The sequence below is a fragment of the Cnephaeus nilssonii genome (genome assembly GCF_951640355.1).
Source record: "Cnephaeus nilssonii genome assembly, chromosome: 5".
Taxonomy (NCBI): domain Eukaryota; kingdom Metazoa; phylum Chordata; class Mammalia; order Chiroptera; family Vespertilionidae; genus Cnephaeus; species Cnephaeus nilssonii.
Window position 1 is genome coordinate 44133605 of NC_137076.1, and position 27582 is coordinate 44161186.

Consider the following 27582-nt stretch of genomic DNA (forward strand, 5'->3'; position numbering starts at 1 on the left):
ATGCCCCTGATTCTATTATATTCACCAGTTAATACTCTTCATCAAATTTTTTATTCCCTTGGTTTTTAGATTCACTTGTTGATAGATACGTATTTGTTGTTCATAATTTTTTATCTATTTCTTCTTCTTCCTCTTCTTAAAGAATACCTTTCAGCATTTCATATAATACTGGTTTGGTGGTGATGAACTCCTTTAGCTTTTTCTTGTCTGTGAAGCTCTTTATCTGACCTTCAATTCTGAATGATAGCTTTGCTGGGTAGAGTAATCTTGGTTTTAGTTTCTTGCTATTCATCATTTTGAATATTTCTTGCCACTCCCGTCTGGCCTGCATAGTTTCTGTTGAGAAATCAGCTGACAATCGTATGGGTGCTCCTTTGTAGGTAACTAACTGTTTTTCTCTTGCTGCTTTTAATATTCTTTGTCTTTTGCTCTTGGCATGTTAATTATGATGTGTCTTGGTGTGGTCCTCTTTGGGTTCCTTTTGTTTGGGGTTCTGTGTGCTTCCTGGACTTGTAAGTCTATTTCTTTCACCAGGTTGGGGAAGTTTTCAGTCACTATTTCTTCAAATAGGTTTTCAGTATCTGGCTCTCTCTCTTCTTCTGGGACCCCCATAATTCTGATGTTGGTATGTTTGAAGTTGTCCCAGAGGCTTCTTACACTGTCTTCAACTTTTTGGATTCTTTTTTCTTTTTGCTTTTCTGGTTGAGTGTTTTTAGCTTCTTTGTATTCCAAATCTTTGAGTTGATTCTTGCAATCCTCTCGTCTGCTTCTAGGTCTCTGTATAATATTTTTATTTCAGTCAGTGTATGTTTAATTTCTAGTTGATTCTTTTTCATATCCTCAAGGATCTCATTAAATTTATCGGCCTTTTCTAGGAAATTCTTGAAAAACCTTATAATCGTGGTTTTGAACTCTATATCCAGTCGTTTACTTTCCTCCATTTCCTTCATTTGTGACCTGCCTCTTTGTCTCCACATTTTGGCTGCTTCCCTGAGTTGATGGAGTGGCTTTGTGTGCTAGGTGTCCTAGCAGGGCCCAGTGGCTCTGCCTCCCCAGTTACCTGAGGTGGACACTCTTGGTGCACCCCTTTGTGGACTGTGTGTGCAGTCTTGTTGTAGTTAAGCCTAGATTGTTGTTAGTATCACTGGGGGGAGTTGACCTCCAGGCCAATTGGCTGTGAGGATCAGCTGTGTCTCCGCTGGGAGAGCTTCTGTGCTCAGCTTGAATGGGGCAGAGTCTCAGGGCTGAGCAGACAGCCTTGCTTTCCCATCAGCCCCACCCTACGAGGCCCCTGTGTCTCATTGTCCCGTGCCAATGGCTGCATGCACCTCTGAGAGAAGGCTGCCCTCGAGTTTCGCCCACTGCCAGATAGTCCAGTTGCTCCCCGAATGAATCTGGGTACCCAAAGTCTCACCCGGAACTGGATTTCAGTACAGTCGGGAGGTTTTGTTTCCCTCCCAAACAAGAAATCTATCTGCACGCTTGCTGCCCGCCCTCTCCGAGCGCCACGAGTAAGCCAGCCGTGTATTCAGCCGCCCACCCTTCCCGCACGTGTGGGTCTCCGCACCTCTGTCCTCCACAGCTCCTCTGGGTCTCAGTGTCCTTTTATCTTTCCTTCTAGTTGTAGAATTTTCACTCAGCCAGCTTTCCGGTGGTTCTGGATGATGTCCACTCTGTCTTCCAGTTGCAGTTTTGAAATTGTTGTGCGAGGCAGCAGTATAGGTGTTTACCTATGCCGCCATCTTGGTTTCTTGGGAATGAGCTGTTATGAATACGTATAAACCCCCTGTAACTATAGTTTGTTCTTATAACTAATGATTTTTACTTGTGCTCTTTTTTTTTAATGAGGCTGTCCTAAAATATGTTTACATTCACATAGTTTGTTAAAAAATAATGTAGGTATTTTCATAAACCTAGAATTATTATTTTAATGCTTTATAATTCTTTGAATTCATTAAATAGAATGCTAAGTAAATATGTGCTCCTACATTTGATGGATCATTGATTGATATAAACTCCATCTTTCTTTTAATTTGTTGATTATTTTGTATTTTATATAAAAAGGCACTAAGTTGCAAGTAAGTCCATGATTGTATGCCAATTTTAATAATTTATCCTTTCTGTTTTCCTTATTCTTCTAGTCTGCTCCCAGTTTTCAAGAGGAGTCTATGCTATTTTTGGATTTTATGACAAGAAGTCTGTAAATACCATCACATCATTTTGTGGAACGCTCCATGTCTCCTTCATCACTCCCAGCTTCCCAACTGATGGCACACACCCATTTGTCATTCAGATGAGACCTGACCTCAAAGGAGCCCTTCTTAGCTTGATTGAATACTATCAGTGGGACAAGTTTGCATACCTCTACGACAGTGACAGAGGTAAGTGAAAATATCCCTATCTGTTGATAATGGGTCAAATTCAATGCCTAACTTGACACATATGGGACATTACAGAGCTACCTAGCTGTATTAAAGTCCAAGGGTTACATAGTTTAATTTTGCTGTATAAATGAAAAATTCAATTCAAAACCAGGGAAACACATTTAGAGTAAAAATAAAAACAAATTGTGAATGTACAATTTACAGATATAGACTGTGTAAGCCCAAGGCCCCGCTGTAATGTAGACAGCACCTTCTGGTAGCAGCAGTTAAGACTCTGTGGTGACTAGATTACTAGTTCAAGGTCAGTAAAGTGGTTGCCTTGAAAATTGGTTGAAGTAAAATTTGTAGTAATACACAAATAAGAACTGCTACAGAAATTTATAGTTATTACATATTTTCAAGTGCAAAAGTTTTATCAGGTAGTTACAATTATCATTTAACTTTGCTTTAAAATGGGATTGCTAAATCTCAGACAAGTTAAAGCCTTGCTCGTGATTCTGCTGTTAAGTGTTCCTGCTGAACAAAGGTTTTTGACACCAAATTCATGTTTATTTCACAATTCTATCTGCTTGTTTATAATGAGATGTTCTTGATTAGCATGCTAATTGGACAGAGTCTTGGCTCATTATATAACTTTCATTTTGGGGGTGGTCCTTCCTTGTGTTTCTCATGTCCATTGTTGAGAAGTTTAGTATTAGCAGACCTGCCTGATTCACGTATTGTAGTATCCCAGATATCTTAACCATCCCTGGGTCCACGATTCAGCGTCAGTGGGTCTGTGTACTACCTAAAATTGTATGAACATTTTGTGCACATGTTCGTTTATGTAATTTTCTAGAAGGAGTATCCATAACCAGACTGGAAAGGGTTAAGAACCATTACTGTAAGAGTACCTAAGTACTCTTCTTCAGTAGCTTGCGTCCTGGAATATTTAGAGGTTCAAATGTAAAACAGAAGCCTATTTCCACCAAGACAGGACACCTCGTTAACCCACAAGGCAAGACAGGAAGAGATCCAGCCATCGGTCAATTCTCCATTGATCAGTTTGTAGTCATTTGCTGCAGGAGGCCCGAGTCAGGAGTGCTCAGGCTAGGTGTCTGATTCTCTGCCCCGTCCTCCCAGTCTGACAGTGGAAAAATGCGTCAGCACTATACAAGCTGAAAAATTTGCCTTGTCAACAACTTTTTCTCCAGGCTTTGAGAAAGGAGAGCTTTGCTCTTCCCATGGCAAATGGAAAACGGAAACACAGAACTATTTAATGTGAATATGGGCTCCAATGTGCTGGATAATTCTGAACCATACTTTATATTAATGTGGTAAAAAGCCTTATAGAACTGAGCCAAATCTTAGTCTTTCCTCTTACTCTTTAAACTCCTTGATTACTCCATTATGTTAATAAAACTAGCCTGAAATTGGGAGTATTCTCAGCAGCTCTTTCCGCCTTGCATTCTATTGATGTGATTTCCAAGTATATGTATTTTTTCTCTAGACATTCTTCTTTTTCATTGCCTTGACTCCAGACCAAGCCATTGTCATGTGTTTATTCCATTGTCTCTCCATTTCCACACTTATTTTTCTTTAACTCAGTTCCACGAAGTAGCCAGAATTCTTAAATACTTCTTTGAGCACATCACTCCCTTGCTTAAAACACTTTAATGACTTCTCATTATCTATGCTAATAAAAGGGTAATATGCTAATTAGACTGGACATCTTCCAGACAAAGCCACGGTGGCGGGGGCTGAGACAGAGGCGGTTAGGGGCAATCAGGCCAGCAGTGGAGCAGTTAGGGGGTGATCAGGCCTGCAGGGGAGGGTGGTTAGGGGACATCAGGTCAGCAGGGGAGGGCAGTTAGGGGCGATCAGGCAGGCAGAGTGGATAGGGGTGATCAGGCAGGCAGGCAGACAGGTGAGCAGTTAGGAGCCAGCAATCCCAGATTGCAAGAAGGATATCCAACTGCCGGTTTAGGCCCAATCCCAAGGGGTCCCAGATTAGAGAGGGTGCAAGCCAGGCTGAGGGTCCCCTCACCCATGCCCCCCCCCCGGGCACAAATTTCATGTACACAGCCTCTAGTAATGCATATAAAGTTGAAAATTCTTAGCACAGCTTTAACACTGCTTCCTGCCAGTTTATCCTACTGTCCAGCCCACTAACTAAGCTAAATCCACCTAACTAACCTTCATTCGCTTTTCAGATGAACCAGTCTTTCACCTCAAATCTTTGCACACATCTCTAATTCTTTCTCTCCCTTCATATCTGTTTATATAGCATTTCCATGGAGATGCATTTCATACTGTTATTCTCTTTCAAAGCAATCTCTTCCTACATAGTACTTATCACAATTTATAATTAATAATGGTGTTCATTCCTTCACCCAAGGAGTGCTACTGAGCTTACACTGTATTCCAGGGACTGTTTTAATCAGACAGGCTAAGGATTATGCTTTTTATTTAAGACTAGAAGCCCGATGCACGAAGATTCATGCTAGAATGGGCTTTCCTTTCCCTGGCTGCCGGCACTGCCTTTCCACTCCAGCCCAGCCCCTTTCCACTCAGGCCTCGGAGCCACCTCTTTCCACTCTGGGAGCCACCTCTTTCCATTTCGACCCCTCCTTCCCACACTGCCAGAGGCCCTGAGAGACTGGGGGTGGGGCAGAACATCCTGTCATCGCCATGGCGACAACGCAAGCATCCCACCCCCATCACTAGGCGACTGAGTATGCAAATTAACCGCCATCTTTGATGGGTTAATTTGCATACCACTCCTGATTGGCTGGTGGTGTAGCGGAGGTATGGTCAATTTACATGTTTGTATATTATTAGGTAAGATATGGCTATAAACCTCAGGAAGGCAATGCCCAAGCAGGACCAGTACATGGGTATACAGTTCTTAACTGTACACACAGTGCTTAAGATAATGCTGGGACAGAGTTGATAGTCAATAAATAGTGGTAACAAGTGAATGGGTTTAGCCTCTGTGTATTTTAAGTTTTTGATGATATTAGATCCTGCTGCATCATGTTTGCTAATTCCAAGGATCAGAAGATGAATTCTCTTTACTGTTTCACAAAGTTGAAGGTGGCATTTTTACTTTAGGGACATACTTTGCCCTCACTGTGCCCTCTAGATGAAACTGAACTTTTGAGAACATTTAAGTAGACAACAGCTGACATAAATAGAAAAAAAGAAACTCTAGTATTTGAGGAGAGAGACTAAAGAAAGGAAAGCTCTGGGGAATGATGTGGTGAAGGGGGATGCATTTATGTACTTGTGAAAAGAACCCGAGACATTTAAAATGATTTTATTAACACTTTAGAATTATTAAATGAAATTTAAGTGATGAGATAATCTCCAGTCATTAAATTATACAAATGAGCTTGAGTTCAAGTGCATTGTTGATAGAACATTAGAGTTATGATATTAAGTAATTATATAGTAAAGCCAAAAATTACCTTATGGATACATTTTTAAGTGTTTTTTAAATAGCTGCTCATGTTTTAATATGAAGAGTATTGCACTGGCTTTTCATCTGCAACAGTTTTCAGGGATAAGTGTGTAAGACTCAAAACACTGGCATAAGATTTGACCTTTATTTAGTGTCTTACTTGGCTCATGGAAATGGGATTTTTGATATCTAAAATTCTTATAATAATTTTATAGCTTTGTCATTATATTACATGCATAAAAGTTTATTTATGCGTTCATCATGTGACATTGTTTCTTTCCTTTGGTTCTTAAGCCATTATTTATTTGTTTTTACATTTCAGGGAAGCACCCTCTTATTTTAGCACTACATGAGTTGATAATGCATTTCTGTTCTCTTTAGTCATAGTACACATGCTTTTAAAAAGATTCCATAATTTTCATCTCTCAACTTACACCTCTGCATGGTTCAATTTCAAAGGATTTTGGTTTGTTCTTCTGGAATGATATGCTTTTAAATTTATTTTCAGTGTTTAATAAGCTTTATTTTCTGATGGTCTAGATCAGGTAACCATATTTAATTTTTTTTAATTTTTAAATAAAAGAATTGATGTTCTTTGGAACAGCAGAGGGCCCAAGCATGAAAATGGCTCTCCAACATTCTGCCCTGAATATGAACTAGATAAAAAAAAGACTTAAAATGCTTCCATGCTGCTTCTTTGCACTGCTCTTAACAATAAAACCTTTCCTGCATCCAATTACTCATGACATCCAGTGTTGAGCCACAGTCCAGAGAGTGCATCCCAGTTGTAAACAGACTAGAACGTAGATGTCTCCTGATCTTTGTACAGGTCATCTTTGATTATTACAAAGATGGGTGAGAGGACTGCTGAAAATGTTCATGGGTTGCTGTGTGACCTTTAGGACTGCTGGTGTCTTCCATTTATCCAAACATGTGGCAGCGGCCTGGCAATACTTTATGACCCAGTGCTCTTTCTAAAATCTGTATATTATTCCTCCATAGAGAGTTGGTAGATAGACCTTAGATACATTTTGAACTATAGACTAATAGGTTTATCTATGTCAATGAATTAAATACAGAATTATTTTTGAATATACATATATATATATATATATATATATATATATATATATATATACTAAATTAGAACCAGACTCAATAAAAAGTGCTTTTTTATTTATCAGTTTAATGTCAATAAAGTAAGGTAATATATTTCTACAGACAGTAGGTAAAATCAGAACTAATGTTTCATATCTTGGTTTTAATTTTGAGCCATACTCTTTTCCTGAAGGGAAACACTTTTATTTCAGAACCAAGAAGACATCATGCATAGAATAAAAATTCTTCGAAATAATAAATTTTCTTTTCAGATGTTCCTGAAAAAGTCAATGAGAGAAATATATGTTAATTTAATATGGCTTAGGCATGCTGCCATGATTTAGTGATCATGAATATTAATTTCTGTGCCTGAAAGATGAATAAGGGCAATGAATTTTTAATGGACCAAAGAAAATATTTTTAAGAAGGAAGACATGGTCTGAATGAAATATACCTATTTGCAGTAATCATTTTTTAATTCCACCCATTAATGTCTAAACTAAAACATTTGGACTCACCTGTTTTTAGGCTGATGGATTTTCTATAACCTCTCACAATGTTATTAGCACTAGCTCACAATGAGACTGAACTACTGCTACTAATACTTAGAGTTTTAGGGAGATTAAGATAGGTTATACAGCTATAACTAGTCCAGTAAAAATTAGGCATAAGAGGAAGTAATGTAATCCAACAATTCTTTAGCCATTCTTCATTTTAACTAAAAGTCTGAGAATTTAGAACTTAAATTTCAACTCTTATAATGTTCTTGAGGTTTTTCTTGAACATATTTTAAATATATTTACTAAGAAAAACAGTTAATTTTCTGGATTTTTCTGTATAGTATATGAACAACTGTGAATTTTAAGTATTTTTTGTTCTAAGTAATTCAGCAATAATAAAATCAGTCTCTGCTATAATAACTCAAATATATAGTATAAATATTAGAGTTAAATAATTAATACCTACTAATGGCTTTAAATAAGCCAATATTCATATAGAACCCCCATTGTCCATACATGTTTATATTCTGAATTAGGGAAGACTCTTATTTATAAAGATACTTCTATGCTAGTTTGTGTGAAAGGAAAAGAGACAGATCACAAGTAACACTTGTTTCCCTAATTAGAATATGGTACCAAGAGACCAAGAGCATGTGTTTATGTTATATTTAAAGAATTTAATTTCACTTCAATATTTATAACATGCATTTTTCTTCAGTGATTTTTAAAGTTTAAAATGATCCCTTAATTTTAAAAACACAAGATAGTAACAAACTTTTCCTTATGGGGGAGGGGCAGAGAGTTTGAGAGGGTTACTGTAGAAAGAAATCTAAGAATATGAATCACTAAACATATGTGTCAGCAATCTCTTCAAATCCTGTGTCCGATCATACTAAGATGTGTGACTTATTTCCGCTGTCAGTAGGAGATGATTTAATGTTGTTCAGTGTCTTCTGATGAAACTAAATTCATGAAGTCTAATATACACTACTTGAGCAGTTTAGCTTTTTAATAGATGAAAGTTATTTATTTCAGTTTCATAGGTTACAAAATATTAATTCTGAGAGTTTTAATAACAGAGAATCACACCAACTGAGTTACTTTTGACTCCTAGAATAAATGAGTCTTAAACCCAGCCATAACTTTAAATGAATTCTTATTGATTTTATATACCATATTCTTTGACAAGATGAACTGCCAATAAACATTAGGCTAAGAAATATCACTTGATAAATTCCAATGGTCATATTTAAACTTCCTTGTAACATATATTGAAAAATAGGACAGAGTGTCAAGAACATCACCACTTGAAACTTATTTCAGTAGGTTGTAAAATTAATAATTAAATAACTAAGAAGTAAAATAATTTATTTTCTAGAAGAAAGGAAGCCCACTTGTAAGTGCTAGATGATAATATGTGAATAGCATATAGAACATCATCTATGGGTGTAATGTTTTTAAGGAGGTGACATGAAAAGGTTGCATAATGATTGGAATGTGGAAAAGTCAAATCTTGACAGTAGAAGAGGTTTAGAAAATTAGGTTTTCTTTTCCTACTTGGAAAGAAAACTGGATAGAGTTAATAACTGTTTTGATAGCTGTTGAATTGATCATGATGACCAGCTATGCATTCTATCTTCATTGATGAAAAATAGGAAGAGGATTTGAATTGTATTATGGGAGGATTTAATTTACTTACAGTGAGTCACAGGTGATCCATGAAGTTATTAAAAGATGTTTTATCATTAATAATTTTTATAATAGCATTTTATCTCTTTATAAATTTTCCCTTGAGCAATTCTTGTTTATACTATAGTTTCTGTTACAAAACTGGAAAGAGGAAACTAATTTCTACCAAAGAAACACAAAATTCACTTTAAGTCAATTTATGGTTCAACTTTTCAAATTGAAATAAAAGTAAATTCTTTTACATTTTCATTATGAAATATATTAAATAACAAAATAGAGAGGATAATATAAAGACCACCAAGAACTCTTAACCAAACTTAATTAATGACCATAATATGAGAAATCTTGTTTTACTTATAGCCCTCTGCCTTTCAGTTATTTTGAAGCAAATGCCTGACATCATATCATTCCATCTGTTAATATTTCAATGTGTATCTTGAAAAAAAATAATTCTCTTGTTTTAAACATAACCACAATATCATCATATATAAACAATAATAATTCCTTAATATTTTCATACATTTTTTAGAATTTGCTTGAATCAGGATAAATATAAGGTCCATATATCTCAATTGGTTAAGATATCGCTTAAGGCTTTTATAATGTAACTAGAGGCCTGGTGCACAAAATGTGTACACAAGTAGGGTTCCCTAGGCCTGGCTGGTGATCAGGGCAGATCAGGGCCTTCTTGCTGCCGGCTGTGCCTTCCTTCGTTCCGCCCTGCCCCCTGGTGGTCAGCGCATGCCATAGCAAGCAGTCTCCTGGTCAAACTCTTGTGGGGACAATTTGCATATTAGGCTTTTATATATATGGATATAGAGTTGTTTACTGTTTGAATTTTGATGATTACAACAAGATGGTGGTTAGCATATTACTCTTTGCCTTATATTTCTTATAAATTTATAATTGATCTAGAAGCTCAATGGGATCCAAATTCACTTTTTTGACATACATACTTCATAGGTGGGTTGAATATTCCCATTTGGAGACACATAACTTCAGGTTGTATCTCTTTTTGAGTTACTAGCAGTAGTTATGATTGTTGCATTGATACTTTAATTCACTAGGTGCTACAAAGTTGTTACAATTCTAAATCTATATTCATTTATCATGTAGTAGCTGGAGTCTTTCCAAAGAGAAAAACCATCATCCTGAGTCTAGTTCATATAAGAAAGGCAGGAAAATGCTTGTCTCTCTTCATTTACCAATTTTCAAAATAATAACTTGGCTCTCTAGCATCTACAATGGCAACCAAATATTTATCACTACAAATACATCATTATAAATTATGTATTTAAAGTGTTACGTATTTAATTCTTTTGTAGGTATTATTATTCTTATTGATATTCATATTGCCTCATCTTTATTTAAAATGATCCTTACCAAATTGACTCCTGAGTCCTTTGACAAAATCCTGGTAGTTCTGGAGAACTTCCTTGCTTTCTGATATCACAAGATGTTCTAGGCTCATCTTATATACTCTTGGCCTATATGGAATATATACAATTTTTAATGATACTTTTTATGTTCAAATAGTTTTCAACAGCATTTAGAATGTGCATATATTGTTGCTATGGTAAATAGATTTAAATAAATTTAGTACATGAATAAAGCTTACAGAGCAATGTAGTCACTTTAGGTAAATCCTACATGTTTAAGGTAAAAAGGGATCAATATTCTTTTGGAAAAGATGCAAGTCTTTTTGGAATCAGGAAGATGATGCTATGATTCTGAATTCTTTTTGGAGCTTTAATTTGTGTTGTTCATTAAGCTATTAATAGAAACGATGGATTTGAGTTGGCTGTTGCAGTCATGTGAAAGACAGTTTATGTACTGGCTTTCTAAGTGCTAAACTGCACATTTAACTCAAGGAAATAAATTCCCAAGTTGTTCTCCTTCTCAATCCTACATATGAGGTAATGTATGGATATCAAAAATAAAAGTAAGATTTTAAGGTATATGATACTATAAGCACAGTTACTAATAAGTAGTAAAATGGTTTTACATTTGAGAAGGTAAGTAAATTAAAACAAATCTGTGCTAGAAAGCTAAATTCTACCATCTGGTTAATAAGTGAACATATTAATCTCTATGGGATCAATCCCAATAACAAAACAAGAAACAGAAGGCTGAGGAAAAAACAACTTATGAGTAGAAATATAGGAGGAAAGAGAGATTGGTTCTTAGACTCAAATGGACACACACAGATCCACCTCACTGAAAATGTACTCAACTTCTTCAAGATGTCAATATGACACGATAGACTATCATATATCATGAAATGTTTTCTTCCACTCTGTCAGAGAAAGAAATTTTTGTAATGTCTTTTGATTTCCCTCGAACCAGAGGTATTGAAGACATTATGCTTTAATAATATCCAAAAAAATAGTAAGAGAGCTAAAAGAAGGGGATACTGGTCCCCCTCCAAACTATGACCCTTTAGTCAGAACAATAGCATTTAGATAAAATGTGATGTGAAGTGGAAACAAGTAGAAGTTGATCAAGATCATAGTTGCAGCTTTTAGAAAAGTCAACATCAATTTAGTTGCACAAAAATATCAGCCTAAACATATATTCTCCCCAGGTTGGGTAGCTCAGTTGGTTACAACATGGTCCAGATACACCAAGGTTGGGGGCTCAATCTCCAGTCAGAGTACATACAAGAATCAACCAATGAATGTATAAATACGTAGAACAACAAACAATATTTCTCTCTCTCTCCCCTTCTCTCTCAAACACACACACACATACACACACACTTATATATGTATATACATATATGTGTTTGCTGTCAATTTTACAACACAGCAAACTGGGTATCTTTTTTTTTTTTTTAGTATCTTTTTTGAGTATCTTTATCAGTCATCATTTTTCCTTGCCTTCCTAGGCTTATCAACACTGCAAGCTGTGCTGGATTCTGCTGCTGAAAAGAAATGGCAAGTGACTGCTATCAATGTGGGAAACATTAACAATGACAAGAAAGATGAGACCTACCGATCACTTTTTCAAGATCTAGAGTTAAAAAAGGAACGGCGTGTAATCCTGGACTGTGAACGGGATAAAGTAAACGACATTGTAGACCAGGTTTGCTATTCTCTGTTTTCTAATGGTCCTAAATATAGAATATGCATGCACTGTCAGCGTTTGGATCGAGTATTTGTGGAAGGTGCTTGAACAGCAGTTTTTACTTTATGGTTTATGTAGGATGCGGCAAAGATCATCAATTAAATTATCTCCAGCTTCCGTTAGCAATAGCAGATGGTCTTCAATAATGCTGACACATCAGACTGATCATGAAATATAGTTGATATATAATTCCAAACTTTTACATTTTACATTAGTGTTGGCCTAAACTTTGATGTTTTTAATTGGAAATTTAAATTTTAATTCTGTTGAGCTTCTTAGAGATAAAGAAATAGACATGTATTAAGTCTGGTTCCTAAGAGAAAAATGAATAATTCATGAATTCTTTGATGATACAGTGGATTACTTCAAACAGTTGGGTACAGTACTGTGTGCTAACCCTATCTTATTGTCTAAATGGGTTTATGTCTTCAGAAAAAGCATGTATTTATTTTTCCAAGAAGTAATTTTTTTCCTCCTATTAGGGAGATTTTGTATCACTTTAAAACTATTAATCTATGAAATTAAAATATGTAGGGAAGACACATTCAGTCTGTGTTGACTGAGAAGCATGCTAGATAGTATATTCATTTGGAATGTTTTAAGGGGTAAGATGATACCAGAGCTACAGATGCTTTATCTGTGTTTACTATACTACCTTGTCTCAGTTTAAGATATTTTACGATAGAAAACCATGCAGTAATATATTATGAGAAACATTTAATCTACTATGGTTATAGATAGGGTAAGTGATGACAGATGGTATCGAAGCAGCATCATGACTTACTAAGATCTTATTCACAGGGCATCTGTTTCTTTTCTTAACTGGTGTGTGTGCGTGTGTGTGTGATTTCTAAATGCTTTAGATGGCTGTAATATAGTTTATATATAAAATAATACACAAACATATACATATATACACATTGAACTAGTTAGTCCATTTTATATATATTAGGATAGCTGCCACTTCCTTGGAATAATACAGGTTTAGAAGAAAAACAGAGTTGAGTATGCATTTCTTAGAGTTTCTAAGCTTTGAGAAAACAATTAGATTCACTAGTTTGTAGAATACAAATCATTTTGCATATATAAATGTTGATGAAGCTTTAATAACATGTAATAAATGGATCTTTCATAAGATATTGAATAACTGAATAATGCTATCTTCTTATATGACATAACTAAATGTTGTATGCCAGAGAGGTGAACATTTTACTAGAAAAATCTTGATTACTGTCTCAGGAGATGAATTTGGGATTGTTTTTAACCTGGAGGTCTTTTGTTCAAACGTGAACCTCAAAAACTCATTTGAATTTCATAGGAGATTCTCATTAAAACTGAATTTTAATATTAGCCATTAGTCTTTGCTTTAACATTTTAAGTTGTCCTAAGTTATCATAATAAATGTTGGGAAAGCCTATATGAAAATAAGTATTTCCAAAATTAGAAGAGAGAAACTACAAGATAAACTAGGAAGATATGGAATGGAATGTTTAGAAGCAATATGATCATGGTTAAATAAATAACCATTTGGACATCCATTCAAAATGTACAGGGTATTTTGCACATATATATGATTTGTATTTTCACAAAACACTCTTGAATCTGTTAAATTAGTGTATGCAATGGGTGGTTGCATTATTCAACAAACATTTATTGAGGACATCCTCTGCATCTGGAATGAGGGAAACAAAGAAAGGTAAGAAAGAGTGGTGTCTTCGCCCCATGAACTCATTGTTTAGAAGGGAAGAAAAATGTACATATATAATTCTACAATATTATCAGTGATAATCAATGTGGTCTAAGAGCATGGAGGAGGAAATACCTATCTTAACATGGGTGGGATGATCTATAAAGGTCATCTCTATGTGTAACATTTGGCTAGTGTAGATTCACTCATTTATTATTCACTAAATTTTCCCAAGTGTCTAATGTTTACTGGACAGACACTGGAGTAAATTCAAGGTAGTAATGTTAAACAAATCAGGCAAGTCCCCATCAAGGTGAATATTCATGGTATAATTACAGAAATTAATGCATCATTATGATAATGGTACATACTATGAATGAAAAGAATAGGATGATACTTTTCTAAATTACAAAAAGAGATAATTTAGACTGGGAGATTATGGAAGGCCTTCAAGGAATAGAGTTTACCAGGCAAAAAGTATGTCAAAGTACATTTCAAGAAAACATTATTTACTTCCTCATTTTATCAATAATTAAAAGAGCTCAGATGTGACAAAATTTTATTTTCATAGTAGCTTAAAGTTAGTAATAGAATTAAACTTTGTTTAGATTATGAGTTTTCTTTATCATTTGATGAAACCTGGAGACACTTATTTCTAGTGGTATTTCAGTAGGAAACACAGTCATGAAAAACATTAAGAAATTAATGTAACTTTCTATTGTTAAAACAATAACAATGGTTATTAAAAGCAAATATATAATTATTAGTATGGCCGACACTAATTCTTATATAGAAGTAGGACTAATCAATTTTCATATCCCTCCTTCCTCTTAACACTAAATTTAAGTAGGGACTACTGGTAGTACCATTTATACTGTTTTTTCTTAATTTTCAGAAGAAAGATATTCATGATTCAGAAAGTAGATTAAACAGTAAGTAGAAAGTAGATTAAACAGTAAGTAGAACCAACAGATACAGTAGGAAATATGAAGGACATCGTCACCTCAATTCAGCTGATGCTAATTAATATATATTTTTTTCATTTAGAAGGATATCTTGTCTTCAAAATTCTCCTTTCAATATAGAGGGTCAATTTTTTAGAAAAGCCAATTTAGTTGTGTTACATAAAAATAGGTTAGAAAGTAATGTTAGTTCTAACTCCCTTCCAAACAACTACCACTTATTATCAAGGTAACATGGTAGAATACTTCCTAGGATTTTGCCCTTGCTCTTTAACTAAATGCATTGCTAATGGAGCACCTGACTTTGCCTGGGACAGGGAAGTGTTCCAGGATATGCCATTGGGCTGAGATCCATTGTGCCTTAAGATGGAACAAGACAAAGGATTTGGTGGTGGAGAGAGCTCTCCAAGTAGAGGAAACAGAATGTGTGAAGCCCTGAAGGGATGGAAATAAGCCTTTTTTGTTACAAAAATACTGAGGGGCCAAAAGTCTCCTGTGTAGAAAGAGGGAAAAGTGGGCCCAGAGAAGCTTGAAAGACCATTGGATTGTTTAGCATATGAAGGATTTTGACTTTTATGCTAAAAGCAACCGGAAGCCACCAAAACAGCAATCAAGAGGGGAGGTTAATGATTGGAAATTTTGTCTATTGCCCTGGCATTTCATGCCTTCCATTGGTGTAGCTATTTTCTTAAAAATAAAAATTACACTTGAATATCCAAGTATCAGGGCTACAATATGGCCATTTTACCATTTATACTCTCATTGTAACTGATATAGATCAGTGAAATGTCAAATTGATTCAACAAAGTCCAAAACTGTTCCAGCCAGCATTACCAAAACAGCAACTCGTTCCATAATGCATTTATTTTGCTATTGATTTTTGACTTAGATTTATGGATAAATAGCTTCTCTGATACTTTGCTGCCTCAAGCTAGAAATAATGTTTATTTGAATTAAGCTATAAACATTTCAAGACTCTTAAGATAGGAATATTATTATATAGATCCACAAAATAATTCATTTATAGGCTTGTTAATAGTTGTTTTAAATTTATGTATGACTATAAACTCTTTGTGTGATTATCTTTGAATGTAGATGTGTGAATATGAAATCTCAGATGTTGATTTTAGCTGTTTAATGTTTCATTGAAAGGACAAAAAACATAGCTATGTAGGAATAAAATTGTGACATGGATTCAACGTGTCTTTGTTTTTAAATTTCTTTAAATCTTGTGGCCTTATTTTCACTATTTTTGCTCAGTTATTGATTTTGAAAGTTAACATCTATTAGGCACTAAAATGTACTGTTACTTTTTCCTGAGAAAAGTATTCTCTGGGTTTGATAATTATATTTTATCAAATATGACTCATCATGGAATATTAAAAAAAACAGAAGTTAATTATTTCATTTTTTCTGAATCAGGTCATTATGTTAGTAATTTTATATTTATATTAGTAATATTTATTAAATGATTTTTTTCTTTATCTGTGTTAGGTTATTACCATTGGAAAACATGTTAAAGGATACCATTACATCATTGCAAATCTGGTAGGTGAATTAATAATTTTAATGAAGATTCCTATTAATTAAAAAACTTTTGAACAGCCAGCATTTATCAGTGGTATTCATAAAAATATATTTTGATTGTATTGATTGATTAGGTGATAATATATTTCTGATTTTATGTTTAGATTTACTTCCCACTTTATAATTATTAATCAATTTCTTATTATAAATGTTATAATAAATTATAGAATAGTATTTGGCAAGCTTTGTCTTAGAAGATGTATTTTAACTACAGGAAATTTTTCAAAAATATATAAAATTTAACTCTCCCAATTTCCCCTTGTATCTTACTGTCACTGTATTTTATAAACTTTACCCTTTGCCCATTCCTTTAAAGTGTTTAGCACATGTAATATTCAAAGTAAATGCAAATTTGTGAGAATGTCTCAGTAAAAATTAAACCTGGAAATATCCAAATATATAAAGATTAAATATTATTTGTTATTTACTACTTGCTGTATAAGCAACACGATGAAAGTTGGTTTCCCATAGCTAATCACATTTTCATTATGTATTGAATGTCCAAGTGGTTAATTGTATCTATCTCCCTCTCAAGTATACAGAACCAATTTTGAATTATTAGCTATTTTCTTTTTTAAAATACCTTTTATATCAGCCATAAAATAAAGCTTTACTTTTACCAAGATTTGTATTCTTTTAATAAGTACAATTCTATGTGATTGAGGACATCATCCCTCCCAAATCTCAGGAAAAAAGGCAAGAAAAAGTTGAAGGGAGAGAATGAGAGATTATTCTAAATAGCATAATAGGACCCTGAAAAAGTTTCATATTAATACCAATGCAGATTTATTTCCTAGTCTGGACTATTAGATTGTTACATGAGAAAACATTTCTAGTAGTAATGGAAAGAGATAAGAGAAAATAAATTACAAACTTATAACTGATAAATATTTTTACTAGAAGGTGACACCAGTGATTTAGAATATTAAACCTCAAACCTATATGCTATTGGGAGAAATTGGTTGTTCAAGATAAATTTCTGTTTGGCAATGAAATGGCTAACTACTATAAAAATTCATTAGAACTTGCCCTTATAATATGATATTGTAGGTCCTAAATCACCCCCTACTGGAGAAGCAAGAGTTAAATAAACTAGCTCTGTATCCAGTCTCTTCAGAACCAAATTTCTGAGCAGGAAACAGCCTGGACAGTCAGTCCCCTGTGTGAATTGTGCCATTTGATGAACAACACACAGCCACATTGAAAGCTGCAATCTTTAAAAATGTCCAGATGGAGAAGATTTTATTGGAACATTGAGAAATAATGACAGAAGGTGGCTCATCAATTTGAGAGTTGATAACTGACGCTATGAAAAATGAAAGAAGTGTTTGAGTGTCCAAAGCAAAATGTTTTTAAAAAGTTCATGCTGCTATGATGCTTCTAGGGAGAAACCTACCCAATATTTTCTCTGAATTCAAATTTTGCTTTTCCTGATCTGAATACTTGGTATCCTTGTCATATGGAATTTCTGATGAATCAGTAAATTCAAAGAATCTGTACTGAGTCTCAGTTTTTGAGAAATTAGAGAACACTTGAAAATTTCTCTGACATTTAAAATTGCAGAATGCTTTCTAAATTTGAAGGGCTTTTCACCTTCTAAACTATTGATTGAGGATGCCCCTTTTTTTCTGTCCAGGGTCTGATGAGTGTTAAAGTTGGCAGTTATGCAAGAGAAAAATCCTCACATTTTTGGTTACTTTCCTCAGCAATTGCTGAATACTTGCTTAGGCTATAAGTTCCTGATATAGCATTTAAAAGGATAACTTGTAGTACATAAAGTGATGAAGATGTGGTCCATAATGGGATCCTTTTCTCATTTCTTCAACTCTTCAAATATTGACAACTCTTCAAATATTGACAATAAGTATTGCTGTCTACCCCACCCATCTACCTTTCAGTAAAGCACACTCAGTAAGCCTCCCTCATGCACACAGAAATTTCAAGTATCTTACTATTAAATAACCAAGCATAACCAGACATTTGGGAAAAAGTATTTGCCATGAAGGATTCAATACACATAAACAGAAACAGGGCAAACCAGAATCACAAGAAAAATGTTTAAAAAATGTAATGAGTATCTGAACAGAAATAAGAGAAAATATCTGCTTAATAAAAGAGTAACATGCTAATTGACCGTACCTTCGCGACACCCACCAGCCAATCAGGAGTGAGTATGCAAATCAACCCAACAAAGATGGCAGGTTAATTTGCATATGTTGGTGCCATGGCGACAATGCAGGCGTTCCGCACCACCCCATCCACTCCGGGCCTCTGGGCAGCATGGGAAGGAGGAGAGGCGGCTCCGGTTCAGAGCAGAAAGGCGGCTCCGGCCAGAGCAAAGGCAGTGCCAGCAGCAAGGGAAGGAAGGCCCATTCTTGCATGAATCTTCATGCATCAGGCCTCTAGTACAGTGGTCGGCAAACTCATTAGTCAACAGAGCCAAATATCAACAGTACAATGATTGAAATTTCTTTTGAGAGCCAAATTTTTTAAACTTAAACTATATAGGTAGGTACATTGTTATTAACTTAATTAGGGTACTTCTAAGCTGGCCTTTGCTAAAAACTCAAGGGGCCAAAGAGCCACATGTGGCTCGCAAGCCGCAGTTTGCCGACCACTGCTCTAGTATAATCTATAAAAAGAAAAGGATGCTATGGGAAAGAAAAAATTAGAAAATAAGAAAGAGCTCTGGGAAGTTAACTTAAGTTTTTTCTAATGTAGTAAGTAAAATTGAATGACTTGAAGGATAAAGTCGAGAAAATCTTTCAGATTAGGTAACAAAATAACAATATAATATAAAGCAGTGTTACTGAATATAAGCATTTAGATGGATGTAATAGTGAAAATAGCGGAAGGAAATTATCAAAGAAACATTCAGAAAAATTTCCTATAATGAATGACAAAAATCTGACCATTGAGTACATGCAATATATATATATATTTTATTTATTAAAGTATTATATATGTGTCTTTATCCCCCCATTGTTCCCCTACCTCCCACTTGTGCCTCACCCCCCTAGTGTCTGTGTCCATTGGTTATGTTTATATGCATGCATACAAGTCCTTTGATTGATCTCTACCGCTCCCCCCATCCTCCCCTCTGAGGTTTGACAGTCTGTTTGATGCTTCTCTGTCTCTGGATCTATTTTTGTTCATCAGATTATGTTGTTCATTATATTCCACAAATGAGACACACTATTTTTTTAAAATCATCATGCAATCAAAGAGATAAATAGAATATTTTAAAGATTTCAGGTTGATGGGAAGAGGGAAGATGTATGAAGCAGGTCACATCCAAAAAATAATACATAATAAAATTGCATTTTTCAGTAGAAACAATGAAAGTTAGTGGAACAATGCCTTTACATGATGAGGGTTTTGAATTAAAATTCTATGCCCAGCCAAAATACAAATCAAGTGTTAGAGCAAAATAAAGGTATTTTCAGACACTCAACATCTCAAAAAGTTTACCTCCAGTGTGTCTGAGGAAATTATTGACTCTAGCAGAAGAGAGGAGTAAAAGATGACAGAAAAGTGATCCAGGAAACAGGGGAACTACTAAGAAAAGCAGTGAAGGGCCACTGGGGTCACAGCTGCAGAGTAGAGGAAAAGAGGAATTAACTCAGATCATAGGAATAAATTGCTTATAGTGTTAGAGCTCTTGGACCAGTAACTCATTACTAAGTATCTGTAACCACCCGAGGGTCTTTGTGGTAGATTTAATTAAAAAAACCCAGTCCTTCTCCATGAAATGGAGAACTCTTATGTATGTACAACCAATACACAATCATGGTTTAAGGACCCACTATGATGCCAAGGCTGTGCTAGATGCTGGTGAAGAATTTTGGCTGGAAAATACATGAGACATTTACTATAGGCTTTTCGTCTCTTATACATTCTTTGACATTTGTAAAATCCACAAGGCATAGAGTTATTTGATAAATGTCAAGTTCTATTGGACATAAATGTATTCTCTGTCTAGGGATTTACGGATGGAGACCTATTAAAAATTCAGTTTGGAGGCGCAAACGTCTCTGGATTTCAGATAGTGGACTATGACGATTCCCTGGTATCTAAGTTTATAGAAAGATGGTCAACACTGGAAGAAAAAGAATACCCTGGAGCACACACAACTACAATTAAGGTATGTATCCACCTGCCAATATCTACATCTATATCTACATCACCATTAATGTCTACCTGCTGGCTAGTAGCCTGTTCTCTGGGACACTTTAGGAAGAAGATAAAAATCTCAATTGATTTTAGTAATTAAAAAAGAAATATCTTGCTTTATGTACTCAGAATCTTTGACTGCTGAGTGCAATGCACTGCTCTGATATAAGTACTATGCAGACTGCTCTTTTATTTTTCATGGGTTTGGACACGTTGAGGTCTTCACCTGTTTATTCGGGGTATTTTATTGGGTATACACATACATGCACAGATTTAGCTCCAAATATCAAATATTTCTGCTATTTATAGGAAGGTGTTTTTCCGCTGGTGGTCACCTGACAAAGAGTGGGATGAGGAGTGAGTGGCAGAAGATGATGTTCATTCTTTATGAAACTAGACTTACAAAAATCAAGAGCAAACGTTGCAAAACATTTTTAGATGCATAGATTTAGTTTGTTTCTCTGTGTATTATAAATAGCTTGTGTATGAATCAGTTGCTCTCACAGTTGTCTCTACATCACAGAGACATTTTGTGTTGTTTTTCTGCACATCTTGGAAAAAACAAATATTGATGTTTGTCTTTCAATTTGTGTCTGGCTATGAGACTAGTTCTAGATAAGGATTCGAAGCTTTGAGGTTCTCAACTTTTGAATGTGAAAATGGATCCTATTAACTTCAAGTCAAATTCAGAAAAGTATCCCATAGGATGTGAAAGAATAACCCTGAGTTAATTGTCCCTCAAAACTAGGTGACTTCTTGTTTGGTGACTTTGAGATTCAGCATGCAGACTGTGTATAACAGCAGTGTGGGCTTGTGGGACTGCTGTCACCTAACAGGCTTCTGCAAAGGCCAATGGACACCAAGTTTTCCAGTTGGTGCCACTGTGTCCCCCTGCACTCAGTGGAGGTCTGACTGCTGACCCAATTGTGTGGAATTGCAGGCTTCCATCCATTCAGAGATGGTACCCATTTAAGTTAACCAATGAAGAGTGCAAGTGGCATTCATCCTAAAATGGAACTAAAGTGCCCTCTTTGAATACTCTATTAGTCATTGTGTTGCCTCCCACTGCTGCCTGCTGGGAGAAAGATGAAAGCAAAACGAGATGATTTTTTTTCTTGTGGAAGTCATATCATTATTACAGTTCCTATGTCATGCATGAAAATGCAAAGTGATTTGGGGGTAGGAGAGATCTTGGCAATGCATTCTTTTAACATTTTTGCCAAAACTCAGCACCAGACTTCCCTCTGTTGAGAGCCTGCCTGGTGACCTTTCTTTGCTCCCTCCCTTCTATAGCATTTCACTCCCTTAGCCCTCCTTCTTGGGTGCTCCTGCCAAATGTCAGAGAGATCCTGCTGGCCCCTCATTGTGGAGAGCGCACAGAGCATAGGCTTTAAACACTGTGGCCCTGATTCAGTGTCGGATGTGCAGTTCTTGTCTCCACAGTTCAGCAGTGGCCATTAATTCCCAGGCTGCTGTGAAGATTCAACAACATTTACAACGACTTAGCACAGCTTTAGAAACAGTTTCCAAGAGGAGACAAAGTTTGTATGGCTTTGGAAGCTTGATCAAAATTACAGAAAATCCCCGGGAGAATATGGCTTTAAGTAGGAGTTCATCCTAACACAGACATGTATGTTCATGTACTAGCGGACCAGGAACTCAATATATCTTCCACTGTCAAACAGAAGAGACAAACATGACAATAAGCAAATATAGAGCACGCTACATGTAAAACAGGCCAGCGCTGCTTCTGGTTATGACAGAATGGGAGGAGTGATGGTGAGGAAGGCTTTATGGAGGTGTGGGGCACCTGAGCAGGGCTTTGCACATGGCTGAGCAAGAAGGAAAGCAAGGGAGGCACTTAGGAAAGTGCAACCTATATGGAGACTCACAGTGATGCAATGGCTCAAGACAGATCCAGGGAGATTCACAACATGTAAGCCCTGCGAACTATTCCCTCAACAATCTTGCCATCTCAGTTGATGGCAACTCTATCTTTTCAGTTGTTATTTTGACCAAAAATTTGGAAATGCCCTTGACTCCTCTTTTTTCCCCAGTAACCCACATTCAATCTGTCAGGAAATCCTCTCAGCTCCGGCTCACTTCTTACCACCTCTTCGGTGCCGTCTAAATCCAACCACCATCGTCTCTGCCAGGATCATTGCAATGATCGCCTATACCGACCGGTTCCCTTTCCTCCACACCTGCCCTCTTCATCCCATGTTTGTGGTCCTTTTAAAACCACCATTAGAATATGGCACACCGTCTGCTCCCAGCCCCCCAATGGCTGTGTGTTGCACCTGAGGGAAAGCCAAAGTCATCCCACTGGCTGATAAATCCCTAAATCCTCTGTCTCCTGGTCACACGTCCTTCTCCCTTGGCACTCTCCCCACCCATTGCTCACTCTGCCTCAGCCACATGGGCCTTTTTGTTCTTTCTTAAGCACTTTAAGGTGTTTGTGCTATTTCCTCTTCTGTACCATACTCTTCTCAATTATCTCCATGGCTAAGCCTCCTGCACTCTTTAGGTCTTTGTTCAAATGCCATCTTCTCAAGGAAGCCAATGGCAGGATCTCTATTTAAAATTGCAGTTTCTGCCCTAGCCAGTTTGGCTCAGTGGATAGAGTGTCGGCCTGCAGAGTGAAGGGTCCCAGGTTTGATTCTAGTCAAGGGCACATGCCCAGGTTGTAGGCTTGATCCCTAGTGGCGGGGTGTGCAGGAGGCAGCCAATCAATGATTCTCATCACTGATGTTTCTATCTCCCTCTTCCTTCTTCTCTGAAATCAATAAAAATATATTTTAAAAATACAATTTATAAAATTGCAATTTCTGCACCTGTTAAGGTATGTACCATTGCCCTTTCTCTGTCCTACCCCTCCCCCCCATATGTCTGTCCTTCTAGTGTACTGTATTTATAATTCATCTATTCATTACTTTGGTAGCTGTCTCCTCTTGTAAGTGCCAAGGCAGCAGGGATTCTGTTGTTTGTTCACTGGTGGATCCCAAGCTCTTAGAATAAGGCCTGGCACATAGTAGCTATTTAATAAAGACTTTCTGAAAGAACAAATAGATGGAAGCAAAGGCACTGTTCCAGCTCCCATTAGAAGCTCCTAAATTCTGGAAACAAGGAGGCTTCTCAGAAGCAGCAATATGAAATGTGAAATGTCAAGGAGACATAGGAATTAGAAGAAAGAAGGGTCAATGGCTCCGCAGAAAGGAAATAAGGCATGTAAAGTTCCCCAGTGCAAGGAAGATAGAAATATTTCCATAGGCCCGAAGGTTGAACAGAGATGTTTTTGAGAGAATTCTCAGAACCAGTACTATAGAAATATGCAGGATCCAGATCTTGTGTGGCTGAGGGGTGTGTGTGTGTTTTTTTTTGTGTGCTACTCTGAGAGCAACAGGGTACTACTAGAGGTGACTGACGACCATGGTTTTGGTAAAGGAAGATTGTTATGACTGCCCTGGTGACAACAGATTGTAGGGCGTGCACGTGGTAGCAGGGGAGCTTTAGTAAGATGCTGCAAACAATCTAGGCAACAGATGATAATTGTATGAATTAAGGTTGTGGCATAAAAGTGGCAGGAAGTAAATGTATTTGTTGTATTTGCCAATTCTTTCAATATATTTATTTGTAAAATAAATAATAACCGCAAAAGCATAACCATTCATTTATAACATATTGATATAAATTCGGTTGAGAGATATTTGTCGATTAAAAACAGGGACCTGAAAGGAAGTCTGTATCACTTATAATCTTATTGGGCCCGAATCTCATACGGTGGTTTGCACAGAGGAAGCACATAATGAGTATTTGTTGCAATGAAGAGTAATGAAACGAAAAAATATATAAATGCTTTGAAAATGTCAAATCACTGAGAAAGAAAAAATAGGTAATTATCATTGCTATAAAATTTGGTTTAAATTTCTGCCCTAGCATTTATGTTTTTTTTTTTATTCAGCCATGGCAGAAAAGTAGCATTATTTTATTTTATGAAATATGTAAAATGACTATAGTTATCAGACCTACACCTTCATGGCACCTGGTGATAAATGGCACAATTAAAATTGGCATTTTTACCTCCTTTACCTTTTTTTCCCCAAGACAAGGAAGATTTTGAAGATGATTTGCTATTCTTTCAAATACAATTTACAACTATTTTTATTTTTAGATAGATTTTCGGTGTCTTCAACAACTTGCAAGATATAACTATGCATTCTACCTGGTCATACCAATAATTTATACCTTATTTAGACTCTTGTGTCTTCCATATCTTGCTGATGTTGAATTTAACAATAATATGTGACTAATACTTGTGTGGCATTTAAAGAGTGCCCTCCCCACAAGAATCCCATTTTACTCAAGAAATGACTTTACAGCAAAGACTCCAACTTTCTTAATTGCTGTCCTAAGAGAGTTATTAAGCCTGTCTGAAAATAGTATAATCTTTTCAGTACAGTAATTAGTGCCATGCATTAAATAGCACCCTGGTGGCCTAATAGAATTAATTCTGCTTTGTGAATGTTTTAACTGACCAAAACCACAGCTGACATTGGAATCCCCTACTTTTGATATTAAAGCATTTTGCCACATGAGAACCTACCGGCAGGACATGTTTAGATCCTTATATTTTGTGGTTTTAAAAATGTGTGTAAGACTGAAATAAACCCATAAATTAATAATTTGATATTGATAAAATTACATATCTTGTAAAGAAATATTTTTAACTTTAAAAGAATCATTCTTTAATTAAAGTTTACTCTGAGTATTATTTTATACTAGAGGCCCGGTGCATGAAATTCATGCACGGTGTGTGTGTGTGTGGGGGGGGGGGGGGGGCGGGTTGTCCTTCAGTCCAGCCTGCACCCTCTCCAATCTGGGACCCATTGAGGGATGCCCGACTGTCCGTTTAGGCCCGATCCTATAGGGCAGTCGGACATCCCTCTCACAATCCAGGACTGCTGGCTCCCAACTGCTCACCTGCCTGCCTTTCTGATTGCTCCTAACCACTTCTGCCTGCCATCCTGATCACCCCCTAACCACTCCCCTGCCAGCCTGATTGATGCCTAACTGCTCCCCTGCCAGCCTGATTGCCCCTAACTGCCCTCCCCTGCCAGCCTGATCACCCCTAACTGCCCTCCCCTGCAGGCTTGATCACCCCCAACTGCCCTCCCTTGCAGGCCTGGTCCCTCACAACTGCCATCCCCTGCTGGCCTGATCGCCCACAACTGCCCTCCCTTGCAGGCCTGGTCCCTCCCAACTGCCCTCCCCTGCTGGCCTGATCGCCCACCACTGCCCTCCGTTTCAGGCCTGGTCCCTCCCTGCTGGCCATTTGTGGTGGCCATCTTGTGTGTTGGAGTGATGGTCAATCTGCATATTACTCTTTTATTAGATAGGATTGGTTTCATGTGTACAGCATAGTGGTTAGATGATCATATACTTTACAAAAGGTTCCCCCTGATATTTCTGGTACTCACCTGGCACCATAGTTATCACAATATTATTGACTATATTTCCTATGCTGTATTTCACATCCCCATAACTATTTGTAGCTACCAATTTATACTTCTTAATCATTTAACCTCTTTCATCCAGTCCTCCAAATCCCCTCCCCTATAGCAACCACCAATCTGCTCTCAATTTTTAAAAATGGTTACATTATACTATATAATAAAAGGCAATATGCAAATCTACTGAACAACGGAATGACTGGTCACTATGATGTGCACTGACCACCAGGGGGCAGATGCTCAATGCTGGAGCTGCCCCCTGGTGGTCAGTGTGCTCCCACTGTGGGGTTGCCGCTCAGCCAGAAGCCGGGTTCACAGTTGGTGAGCTCAGTGGCAGTGGCAGGAGCCTCTCCCGCCTCCACAGCAGTGCTAAGGATGTCTGGCTGATGGCTTAGGCCCACTCCCCATCAGTCAGACATCCCCCAATTGACACCCCCCCAGTGCACAAATTTCATGCACAGGGCCTCTAGTATGTATAAATTACACCATTAAAATATACATGTGTTTTTATTATTTGTAATTATAATGCAGGGTATCTAAGTTCATCTCATTTTCACATTTCTTTATCTCTAAAGGGACTATTGTAGGTGATCTCTAAGATTTATTCCAGATATATAATACCATAGTTATTTAAAGAGCTAATTTAGGCACAAAATTTAAAAAAAAAATTAACATTTGTAATTTTTGTTAAATCTATGTAACACCTAATGGTTCTTCTGTCTCTCAGATAGTAGTGGCTTGCAGGTAGTCATCCCTGGACTCCATCTGCCAAAATCAAAACCTAATTCAGCCTGGAAACTATTAGTTTTATTTTTCATAAATTAGAAAAAATGAGGAACTTTCTCTTTTTGCAAAGATTTCCAGGAAGTGGGGAGCGTCATGTGAATGAATTTATGCAACCAACAAAATAAAGATCTGCTTCTAAGAAAGCCTTTACCTACCTTTGGGTAAATCAGAACCATACTGTGTGTTGATTTGAGTATCTTCTTCTATCTTGGTGAATCTGATTAGGTGTATCTGAAAATTTGAATCCTTCAGTAAATCAAAAGTTTTAGGATATAAATGTCTTGGTCCATAGCAAGATTTTCAGTCAGGGTCAATAGCCAATTGGAAAATTTAGGCAAAAATATGTTATTTTAAATGGATAATTTTTACATGAAGAGTCTTGAGTGAAAAAATATCACAGTGAGTTAAAAATTATTTGTACTATAGAGAATAATAATAATAAAATGTTAACGTTGGTTTCTTGCCAAGGGAGGTGTCTTTTCACCCTTGGAAATGTGATACAGCTTGTGTGTTCACTAAAGATGTTGAGTACTTTTATTTAAAAAAAAAATAAGAGTTTATATTTTATGGAACTCTTAGGTTCCCAGCAAAATTGAGCAAAACGTAAAGAGATTCCTCATATGCCCTCTATCCCCACA

General features: G+C 36.4%; 1 protein-coding gene across 2 annotated transcripts in view; it reads left to right on the plus strand.

Moving 5' to 3' along the window:
- Nucleotides 1-27582, plus strand: part of GRIA2 (glutamate ionotropic receptor AMPA type subunit 2) — a gene marked incomplete at both ends in the record, with an annotated part of 125221 nt that overhangs the window by 63833 nt on the left and 33806 nt on the right. For both annotated transcript variants that reach the window (XM_079770813.1, XM_079770812.1), the window contains 4 exons: nt 2142-2381; nt 12001-12197; nt 16383-16436; nt 20458-20619. In XM_079770813.1, the coding sequence (XP_079626939.1) occupies nt 2142-2381; nt 12001-12197; nt 16383-16436; nt 20458-20619 (653 nt within the window). The remainder of the gene's footprint in view (nt 1-2141; nt 2382-12000; nt 12198-16382; nt 16437-20457; nt 20620-27582) is intronic.